The sequence below is a fragment of the Cryptomeria japonica genome, chromosome 6, assembly GCF_030272615.1.
Source record: "Cryptomeria japonica chromosome 6, Sugi_1.0, whole genome shotgun sequence".
In the NCBI taxonomy this organism is placed as follows: Eukaryota; Viridiplantae; Streptophyta; class Pinopsida; order Cupressales; family Cupressaceae; genus Cryptomeria; species Cryptomeria japonica.
Window position 1 is genome coordinate 351,752,708 of NC_081410.1, and position 12,277 is coordinate 351,764,984.

General features: G+C 35.7%; 1 protein-coding gene across 6 annotated transcripts in view; it reads right to left on the reverse strand.

Annotated features, from left to right (window-relative positions):
• Positions 1–4,195: 4,195 nt before the first annotated feature.
• Positions 4,196–12,277, reverse strand: part of LOC131077866 (uncharacterized) — a 31,100-nt gene continuing 23,018 nt past the window's right edge. For all 6 annotated transcript variants that reach the window (XM_058015465.2, XM_058015459.2, XM_058015467.2 and 3 more), the window contains exons 3-8: positions 7,389–7,584; positions 7,003–7,157; positions 6,533–6,676; positions 5,813–5,916; positions 5,227–5,374; positions 4,196–4,630 (exon numbers count right to left, since the gene is read on the reverse strand). In XM_058015465.2, coding sequence (XP_057871448.1) covers positions 4,544–4,630; positions 5,227–5,374; positions 5,813–5,916; positions 6,533–6,676; positions 7,003–7,157; positions 7,389–7,584 — 834 coding nt within the window. In that variant the 3' untranslated portion in view covers positions 4,196–4,543. The remainder of the gene's footprint in view (positions 4,631–5,226; positions 5,375–5,812; positions 5,917–6,532; positions 6,677–7,002; positions 7,158–7,388; positions 7,585–12,277) is intronic.

Below are 12,277 nucleotides of genomic sequence, written 5' to 3' on the forward strand. Positions count from 1 at the left end.
TGAGAAGGAAATGAACAAAGACTCTAAGAAGGACCTGACTGAGGATAGGGATAGCGAGGACAAGGAAAGTGCTAGTAAAGGGCTTATCCTGAATAACCTCAAGAAGCTCTCTGAGGCTAAAATGGATTTCGATAGATGGACCTACGAGACCCTGATAAACTTGGATAAGAAAGGGATTAAAACGGATGAAAACAGAGAGCAGATTAATTGGAAGCAGGAAATGGAGAATAAAGTAAAATCGTTGGAAGAGGGAAAAGAAGCGATGAAAAATCTGATGGGAGTTATCCCAAGTATCCTCTCAGCTATCATTAAAAACCTGGAGGACATCGCCAAGGTCGTTGATCATACCTGCACTCCTAAACCGGTCGTGGATCTTGACCTGGAGGAAGAGACCATCTAGACTGGAAGCGGTGATGCTAATCCGGTTGGCGGTACTGCGAAGAGAACCAAGGCCAGTATCAAGAAAGTTGTGGTTGCTTCAGCAAAGGATCCCCCTAACTTCAAAGACAACATCAAAGAGTGGTATGATATCAGCAACACCCTAGCTAAAGCCCTAGAAAAAATCTGAATGCTGGAAGGCCTACTGGCTTTTTGGGGCTTTTTGGGGTTTTTTTCGGTTTTCCGCTGGTTTTTTGTGGTTTCTGTTCTTTTCTGTTTCTCGTACCTTTGTTGTTTAAGTTCTGCTTGTAAAGGGTTTCGGGGCCCCTTCAAAACAGGGTTTTTTCTTAATCAAAAACTATTCCTGCTTCAGGTTGGGCCTTCATAAGAGAGAGAATTCGCAATTAATATAAAGCTTATATAGGTAGGCAAACCCTGTTTATTTATAGAAACTCTAAGGATGTGCTTGTCCTAATCTTAAATTAAACTATCACAATCAAATACCTATTAAAATCTAATATATATTTATACACAAAATCATAAATTATCATTAAAATAAATGAAAGATTTAACATTCATGCATAAGAAATGAAATTAATGTGAAGTACATAAAATATTGATAAATAATGCAACCTAAAATTAATGTGCATATGAAATAGATAAATCTATCAATCTTAATTTAACCTCATCATAACAAAATTTAACCTCATCATAACCATCTATCCTAAGCATTGATCATTCATAAAGGAAATAAAAGAGGACTCACAAAAGCAATGACTCGTGCACATGATAGACATATGTTAGTAGGTTAGTGGGTTAGTGGTTTTTCTTTACTTTTCTGTTAGCTGCATCTTACATGGCAACTTTCTATCGCATTTACATCATTAAACCTCATAGATCATTTACATAGCTTAGTTAGCCTATAATCATGAGACCCATTGGTCTATTACAATAATACAACATACATAGGACTTTACAACGCCATAATTATGAATCTTTGTTTCCAGATGTTACATATCCTTTGCCATCGGACTCACCTCCATTTGCAAACTAGAAGACCGACATATGACTCAAGCGTTTTATCCATCCAACCAAATGAAGTTTACGCTTTCCGATGCTCATGACAAGCTCTTGTCCCTCATGACGAAATGTCCTAGCAAACCGATATCAACTGTCGGGAATGGAACATATACGTGCATGTAGTATCTAACAACCAAACTATTGAACTTCGCTACATGTGTTATGGCAAGGAGAAAAATTACTTGACCAAGTTTTAACTCTATTGGGATAGGTGTAAACAACCAACCTTGTTTTATCCAATAAACAAGCACATCTTTCCAATGACATCCATCATAAACACTTAACATAAAAATTACTCCTCCCGAATAAATTTTATTAATAAGATATCGTTATTTTTTTTTTCATATCCAAATATAGAATTTAAATTCCATTACCTTAAGAACTTCAATATCTAAATTAACACACTATATATATGTATACATCCATTTGAATGATGAGTGCAATAATAATATAATTGATATATATAAATATTGGTTAATACCAATGATCAAATTAGTGAGATAAAGGTTGAAAAATCAAATCAAAATATAACTAAGCGGAACTGATAATAATCCAAGTCAGATAAATGTTAGTTGGAAAAATCGGTCTATTCTATCGATGAACAAATTAAGAAAATGAGATCTTGGCAAAAAGTATGAAAGGCAAAATCAATGCAAAGGAAGTCATTCAGTTGCAACTAAAAAGAACAGAGGGCAAGAGGTGCGATTTAGAGTCGCAGTCAAATGAAATTACCTTCAAACTGTTTTTTTTTAATGCTTAGACAAAGAACTATGTCAGCAGATCAAATCAAAACAATTGAATCAAATCGACAGTTCAAAGTAATATCACACAGGGAAAAGAAGAAATGGTGGGGTAAGGGCGATTTAACCAAGTGGAAATCGGTCCTGTCAATAGCACTGTAAGCACACCAAAATCGTTCCATAAGAAGGTCATTGGCAGCTCCTGTGCTTAGCATAGAAAGTCAACGAGAGTTGGGGGAAAACCTGCAGATAAAGGAAGGGAAATTCCCCAAGAACAAACTCTCTTGGAAATCGACTAAGCCAGGCATCCAATGCATGAATCGATTAAGTCCAATATGGGTGTCAAGTGATCCAGATAAGAATTCTACAATCAAATTCAGGCTGGAGAAACAAAGGGAAAGAATACGATTTGCAAGAAAACGGAACTCTTAGGCTAAATATTAACAACTTGCCTGTGATACAGCGCTGAACCAAGAGGAAAAACGACTTGCTCAGAGTAACATGTTAATCTATACTTTCCAAATCAAACTAACAACGATTTATGTGAGATCAAAAAATAAAATATGACAAGAGGAAATGGATCGATGAGGTACAGTCAACTAGGAAAAGGAGAAAAAAAACAATAAACAATTACTTGTCATTATGCAGTGGTGAGGGAATGAGGCGATGTTGGGGTCTCTGTAAATAGAGAGGGGGCTACGAATAAGAAGAATACCCCAAGTGTTATTTTCAAATCTCTTGCCTGTGCTCCTTTGCAGGCCGACAAATTGCAGAGAGAAAGAGATGAAGGGGTGGGGGGGGAAGGCAATGCGATTTAAAAGGAGCCCCCAAGTATCGATTTCCACTCTAGTATATCGCCACCACAAAATCGATTCCCAAACATCTTGCAGCATACCAAAATTTCTCTCCCTCCAATTCGAATTCTGGATCGATTTTTAATGGCTCAAACTCCAAATTTGATCCTTATTACATGGATCTAAAATTGATAAGGAACTAGGCTGGATGGGGAGTCGAGGTAGAGATACTGAAGTGAGAGCAAAATAACAAGGAGAAATAGCCAGTTTACTCCCCCAAATTGATGAAATTGAAGAGTTTTCACTCTCCAGTTACTAGGAGTTCATCATTTGTTCTATTTTACTCGTTAATTTTAAAACATGCTTAAATTTAAATTTTAATAATTTTAACTTTTGAAAATCATAATTTCGAATTTTAAAACATGCTTAAATTTTAATTTTAATAATTTTAACTTTTGAAAATCATAATTTCGAATTTAATTAATATTATAATTTTATTTATTATAAACTTCTAAATTGTTTTTAATATTTAATATAATTTTATTTTATTTAATTATTATTATTAATTTATGTGTGTACAGGTTCACATTCCGACGAACTAAGAGACCCCTAATCGGTCATATGTACGCCTTCGACAGTCGACCCTGCATCTACCTCACTCGACGAAAATGTCAAATTATCATAAAAATTCATTAACATCATCACATAATTAACAATAAATTAACATGTCAAAGATAATAGCATCGTGTTAAAATAATGTCGTCAAGCATCATAATGTCAAATATAAATAATGTCATCAATAGTCAGTGTTCAGCAAAATAAATAAATCTAAAACTTATAAGCCTAGAACGGGTCGTGACAGAAACATTGATCCCATTGATATGCTGTCAAGCCATAGATACTGCCTAAACTCTAATACTCAAATTTGAAAGCAGTTAGATGTAGTTTCAGACTACCTTGCTTGACCAGTTATGGATGTTTCTGACTGAACCTCTAGAATAGATTGGCAAATCAGCTCATACATTCTTAAGGATCTAAAAGAACATTATATAACAACTAAAAAACGGCTTGGATACAGAAAGTAGCAAGATCTAATTTAAAAATGATCTCAAACATTCAGGATAAGTCTAGAATGTAAAACTGAGATCATACTTTACTAGTATAGAAACTACAAGCATAAAGTAATATTTAAATGAAGGAATATAACAAGTCAATTAATAGAATATCAATATGAATATGACAGCAGCTACATATCGAGTACATGAGAGTTATCTTGAAGGAGGTTAAAAAAACCCCAATGAGCTCACAACTCTATGATAAGGAACAGTTGTACTTTTGTAAAAGAATTGCCATCTCTTATATAATTTCTGGAAAATATATGGAATTCATCCATGGCAAATCATCAAAACTTGAAATGCTTCTTTTCAGAAGAACCAGAATGATCACATAAAATAATACATTAATCAAATAATATGATGTGGAACCTCTTCATAATTTGAAATCCAGAAATGTAATACTGGAGAAGATACACGATCATGTCAGGGTTGGTTATTATGATTCCTCTTCACTGTCATCTCCAAAAACTGATGAAACTTTGCTAACAACTTTTGTCTTCTTGACAACAGCACCTGCAGAAGCCTGGCAGACCAATTTGACAAATGTAAGCAATCAGCTTCTTTCAGCTTCAGCCCTCTTTTTATCATTTAAAAAAACATGTAATCAACCATAATGGAAGCTAATCAATTAAAAGGCATAAAAAATGCAAGGCTATATTGTGATATGGAGGACAGTCAGAGAATGATAACTCTCTTTTATCAATGGGAATATGAACATGCAAACTACTCTTAACGCAAGGTAAGTAAAAAGAAGTGTAAGATACATGCTATCTATATTGAGATAGAGAGGACACTCATTGCAAACCTACAGATGATATGATAGTAGTTAGATACCATAGTGATATTTATTCTGTGGCAGCTTATAAGAATTTATAAAAACACCATCTTAAACAGAAAGTTGATTAAAAATCACTTTTAACTGTAACAATCAGTCTAATTGGCTAAAACAGATAAATTGCAATATGCATCCTATATGGATTTGATTCAACTCAATGTCACAAGCAGCCCAGAAATATTAGGCAGGAGTACAAGATAGTGGAAATAATCTCATTGAAGCTACAAAAATGTACAAAATCTAATTAAAAATAACTATATACAATGAACTATATTTGAAACTACCTTAGAGGCAACAGATTTGGCTGCAAATCCAAACTTCAATGTCTTTCGCTGATCCTGCACTACCAGTGATGTAGCATTTCGCACTGTGCTAGAAGCTGGGGCAACTCCAGAATCTTCTTGTTGTTGTTGTAACCGTTGAGCATCCGCACTTACAAGCTGTTAGGGTCAACAATATATTCAAAAGATTCTGTACAACTTTTCCCAGAATTTGATGCTCAACACAAGCCCAGGGGTAAACATCCTAATTTAACTTCAGATTTTTTGGAAGTAAAAATCTCATCCAACATCTCTAGATATAATATATATTATTTCTGTTGCAGAAGGCAATTTCCAGTAATCTTACTTATTCATGGATTTGGGCATCAGCTTCTTGGAGGATAGCATCCTATAACTTCAGGGATGGGAGGCAATTGACACTAGTGGCTATAACATGATCTTTAGATGTACATATTATGAATGGAATGAGAAATCCATTATGAAGTATTTCATAATATTTTTACGGGAAAAAGGCTCTGCTAGAAGAAAAAGTACTTACCATTAAAACTAATCTAGCAATAAAAAACTTTAAAACAGTTGAGAAGGATACATTTGAACAAATCTGGCCATTTCCCTTTCCTGTCGCAGCTGCTCACGCTTTTGCCTATCGTCACGAGTACCACCAGAATGCATCTCTTTCATTTCCTTAAAGCGCTGCATGCAGAAGTTTCAAAAATACAGGGGCAATTATAGCTGTGTGCCAACCAGAGGTTTATAATTCACTAAAAATCCATATATGCATCCAAAACTAAATATTACCAACACAACTTTGCTTCCTATCCTCTATCAGGATATCCAAAGGAATAACTATCATATCCCATACTTATTAAATTAACCTTCTGAATACAACAAGAAGGGTATACAACAGTTATTGTGATGATTGCCTAAGCATTGAAAAGGAATTGTATATGATGATGTCCTTCTAAGAGTGTATACATTTGATTGAAATAGAAATTCAAATGTGCATTTTGAAAACCATTCAAGAACCTAAGTGTTACACAGAATTCGGAATTGTGGCATAAAAACAAATCTCAATTGATTCACAGTTGGTTAGGCATTAGCCATCAAGTTACAACAATTGGTTTCAATGGAATCCAATGTTGAGCCCATATGATGTCTCTTGAATAATACTGCTGCCAGTACTTCTTGTACCCACAACAAAACTAATCCCTTATTTGACATGCCAAGTGAAAATGTTTGGGAGTTAAAAACACAACAGATTTTAATCCAGAAAGACTAGGCACAAAGAAATTAAAGTATTAGGAAGCACCTTCTTGTGATTATGGTCATAGGAGCTCAGGTGTGCCTCGAATTCCACTGCCAGCTTGTATTGTTTGTTACAAAGCTCGCAAAAGAATGTCTTTCGTATTTCCTTCACCTCAGACTGGATCTTCAGCTCACGCTCCGCTACAACCTGGATTTGCATAATGTGCACGAAGCAGGCAGGAGAAGCCACCAGGGTAATAAAAACCGCAACAAATTGGCAAGAGACCCTCCAAAGTGGATGTTCCCTTGAAAAGATATTCTGACATATGGTCTATAGCTGCCTGCTGCTTTTAGATATAGTACCAAAATGAAACATTCGTTGGCCATTAGGCAAAGCTAGGAACAACTACAAGGTGGCCAGAATTTAAGGCAGATTGGGGGTGCTTCTACTGCAAAGTTGCAAACATCAATACCTAGCAACAACTAACGGGCAGAATAGAAGATGGATCAAGGATGCTATTAGCACAAACATACCTCACGCTTTTTTGCCAGCTCCACAGTCTCCTCCAGTTCAACATCCAACTTCCTTCTCTGAATATTTTCTTCAGAAGTGAAGTAATCATCCTGTTCTTGTTTCCCAACTCCCAGCTTTGGATCTCGTACCCCTGCTTTTATGGGCTCAATAATTCCTGTGATCATTAAAACATACAGAATATGGTAAAGAATTCCAGAATCCCCAACACTGCCAGTAATCAAAACCCTACCAACAAAAAAATTCAACCACCCCGTAATCCAGCAATATTATAAGGTGACATTGGAAGAAAAGAAGCCTTAAACCTACTCTCTTAAATGCTGCAAAATGGTATTTAATCTTATTTAGGTACAGAAGGTGAAATTAACAAAAAATTGACGCGATCTACCTTGCTCCTCTTTGCCAAGACCCTTGCCCTTCCACCCCATTTTTTGCAAAAGCTTGAACCCGATATTTGATGATGTTAACTGTGTGTCCACAGAGGCCTGCTCTAAATTATCAGTATCTAAATTTTCAGTAGGTCTATGATTGATAGGCAAGCGGAAATCTTCTCCAAGGTCTTCAAAAAGAGAATCTTCATATGCCTACACATGTACCAAATGCATCATTTAATACTACATAAACACATAAAAAAATGATCCCAGCAGAAAAAATAGTCACCTCTAGATTACCTTAAGATTTAAATAATAAGAAAACTATTCGAACATAGTAAAATTTATCATTTTGTAATGAAATAAGCTTGGATTTGTGGCATCATTTCTGGTGGTAACAATAATTTAGTAATTTAATTAAGCTGGGATCCAATGAATAGAACATTAAGAACCCTCCACACACAATAAGCACCATTTGCAAAAGTAGCATCATAAGCTCTTACATAGATAGGACTTTTTGAAGAAGATTAACATCGATTTCCATTTAATAGAATATAAACTTTTAGGAGAGAACTGATCAGGGACATGACAAACAGTCAATGATAGAGACCTGCTCTTTAGTTTAAGTGAACTAGTAACATATACAAGAAAATCTATTCTATGAACTTTCAAACATAATTTTTTTTGTAGTCGGACAGATGATCCATTCTTATTTCATCAACAACAAACTTTAACATGCTGAGAGCTGATAATCATGATTTGTGATGCTATTCCATTCGTGTTTTGCTTGAACGTAGAATTTGAAGCTATGTCAATGCTGAAATTCATGACAGTAGGTTACATAGACATGAAACTAAGCAAGTAACTGATGAACCATGCACACAAAAGAAATGACACCAATTTACGAAGAAATGCATTACAGATGAAAGATCCAGCACACTGAAGCTGTAACTCTTTGTTCCAAGTGAAAACAGCAGAATTTACAAACCAATTGCTCCCATGGAGCCTCCAAGAACACTGGAGTCAATACATCACTTCTACAACACTAGAACAAGATGCTTTCTTCTGAAACTTGCAACAACTTACTACCCTCCTATGTTCATAGGTACAAGCATTCTACAAATTCCGTTGTTATACAAGAGCCCATTGGGTATGGCAATGGTGCTGCAAAATGATCCAAATAACACAGAAGACTGAAGTAGCCTCTTCAGCTCAACAGTAAGAAAGTAGTACATGATTATTTCCATTCAGACAATTTAGTTCTCTGTGTCTTTTTCTGGAAGATTTGCAAGGCATTTGCTAGACAAATTCATTGCCTGTCAGATTTTCCAACTTCAGACTGCTTGTATTTGGGCAGATTATGTTGACTGGCATATGCATGTTTGGGTAGTGCCTATCACCACAAAAGTAAAATGGTGTTCTAGTAAAGAGTACATTGGTCACCTAGCTGAACAGTGTTAGGATAACCGCTGAACAACTGAGAGGGGGGGTGAATCAGTTGTTAACAGATTATATCAATTAATCCACTTAATAACCTTTAACCGGATCACATAAACATTAAGTATCAGAATAGCAGAAACAGATACCGGTAAGCAATAAAACTTAACAATGAAATAGATAATCAACACAATGCAACCATACCACATAACACCATGATTTGTACGTGGAAAACCCGAAAAGGGAAAAACCATAGTGGGAAACCTACCCACAGTCAAATGATACTTCTGCAGAAAGTATGTGATACAATGAGGGGCCTGCACATGCAGGAAGGCACATTGCCTAGAGTGTACTGCTCATTACAAAGAGTCTCACTGACTACAAAAGAGGTTATAACCACCTCAAGATAAATGGACAACAATCCAAAATAATGAACTGCCAAAGATAGCATCTACCATTCCTGATTATAGTCCCAGTTAAGCTCAATACCGGAGGCCTTTGACCTCTTCCTTAATCTCAATTCGATCACCTATGATTGACCAAATCTCCTTCGTATATGATATTGCATTCCAAGACCACGACACAATCTATAATGAGATCTTACACCATTTTATACCAACCCTAAGGCCTAAACCAATTAGGTCAGCCACCTAAAAGATATTACAATAAGATCATTACATACATCCATTTTACAATGATATGCCATGTCGGCTTAAGACCAAAACAACAATAAACAATCCATAAATCATCCCGGTAACATGTAGAGAACACATTAACATGATACCGGTCCATAACCTAGATAGGCACCAGACCTAATCTGGGTCCACCACGCCAAAGCAATGCCTTCACTCAGTTGAAGCACGATCAAATAACATCTTCAGCATCCTGAAATCCATCTAGAAGCCGCACCAACACCACTTATGCATCCTATCAAGATTTCTCAGTGAAAGCTCTGCCGGTTAAACCTTAAACCAATGCCGGTATGGGTTTACAAGAGTGTATGATAGCATCTGATTACCAAGTCAATAGCATCTGATTACCAAGTCAATACCAATTGACCAAAACATGCTCCAGAAGCATGTAACACCTAAAATCAAACATACTCCATTGATCCAAACATGTCGGAAGTGTCCAACAAATAGTCTCTTCTGTCGGTAACACTAGATCTTCTACCGGTAACCAAAACCTGTCTGTCGGTAACCAACCATAACAGCTAGTGTTGACATCAATGACAAAACATCAATGCAACACATAACCAATTCATCTATAATGCCAACAATCTCCCCCTTTGGCATTGATGGCAACACTAGATGTGAAAAACATCTAAGCACCAAGAAATGCCAAACAAGTCTCCCCGTGTGGAAGACGACCAACAATGTCCTGAATATCAATAACTCTCCCCCTGTGAATGATATCTCTGAATTTATTTTTCACATGACTATCTCTCCCGCTTTGACATCAATGCCAGAAATCTGACAAAAGTATCAAAGCAAGAATATAAACCTCTAAATCTCAAAGTTGACTACTCCCCCTGGGTAGCAGCACCACTCATCAATGCCGGAACGAATAATATCTCTGATAATGCATGTCGGACTGATGACAAACTGCATCAATCAAGTCTCCATCGGAGGGGTAGAAACCCCTAACCTGTCTCTCAAATACTCAAATGATTCCTTAGACAGCGGTTTAGTGAATATATCTGCAATTTGTTCTTTAGTGTCACATAAACCAATTTGACTTCCTTTCCTTCTACCTTGTCCTTCAAAAAGTTATACTTTATTGATATATGCTTAGTCTTAGAGTGAAATACCGGATTTTTAGACATGTCAATAGCTGCAAAGTTATCACAGTAGATAACTACATGTTCACTACAATTTACCTTGATATCCTTCAACATTTGCTTCATCCACAAGACTTGAGTGCAATTAGTTGTTGTTGCAACATACTCAGCTTTTGTAGTAGATAAAAAAATGCATGACTGTTTTTTTGTTGATCCATGAAACCAGTGTCTTTCCAAGAAAGAAAGCTCCACCAAAAGTGCTCTTCCTGTCATCAGTATCTCCTGCCCAATCTGAATCAGTATATGCAAATAAAATGAAATCATCTCTAGAATACCATAAGCCATATTCTGTTGTTCCTTACAAATACCGGAATATCCTCTTTACTGCACATTCATGATTTTCTTTAGGATTACTTTGATATCTTGAAACAATACTTATTGCATTCATAATATCGGGTCTAGTCTGAGTTAGATATAACAAACCACCAATCATAGACTTATACCTTGTCAAATTTACCAGTGTAGAAAAATCCTTGATAGATAATTTCTCACTTGTCACCATATGAGTACTTACCGGTTTGGAATTATCCATACCAAACTTTTTCAACAATTCTCTCAGATTCTTAGTTTGATAGATAAAAATGCTTTTGTCAGTTTGAGTAATCTGCAAACCTAAGAAAAATCTCATTTCACCAATCATGGACATTTCAAATTCACTCTTCATATTATTAGAAAATTTGATGCACAATTTATCTTCTCCAAAAATGATATCATCAACAAATACTTCAATAATCAGAATATCATCATCAGTGATCTTATAATATAGATTACTATCAACACTGCCTTTAGTAAAACCAAGCTTCAAAAGATATTTATCCAACCTTGCATACCAAGCTCTAGGAGCTTGTTTCAATCCATATAAAGTTTTCTTCAATCTGCAAACCATATCTTTATTGTCTGTCAGTGAAAATCCATCAGGTTGCTCAATGTATACTTCTTCTTCAAGTTCACCATTCAAAAATTCACATTTAACATCCATTTGATAAACCTTATAGTTCTTATAAGCTGCATAGACAAGAAATAGTCTAACAGCTTCAATTCTAGCTACAAGTGCAAATGTCTCACCATAATCAATTCCCTCCATTTGAGAATATCCTTTACAAACTCTAGCCTTGTTTCTTACAACTTGACCATCATCATTCAGTTTATTCATAAAAACCCATTTAGTTCCAATAACATTCTTATTTTTAGGTCGGAGAACTAAGGTCCAAGTCTCATTCTTCTCTATCTGATCTAATTCATCTTCCATAGCTTTTAACCAATGTTTGTCTTTACAGGTTTCAATAACATATGCCGGTTCAATTTGAGAAATAAGACATACCTTTGCATTTGCCAGTCTTCTTCTTGTCATAACTCCCTTGTTCCTATCTCCAATTATTTGATCTTCAGAATGATTTAATCTTACATACCTTGGTGTCTTCTGAACTTCAAGTTCACTGCTTTGATCATCAGTCACAGTTGAATTTTTTGATTGTGCCGATGTAACTGTCTCAGTTTCTTGTACCGGTTGAGGCATTCTCGGTTAAGTTATGATCATTTCCACTGTCGGTTCCCTGTCATATGATACGGATTGATTTTTGTACTGCTCATCCACTTTCACATTAGCGCTCTCCACAATTTTCTGCAATC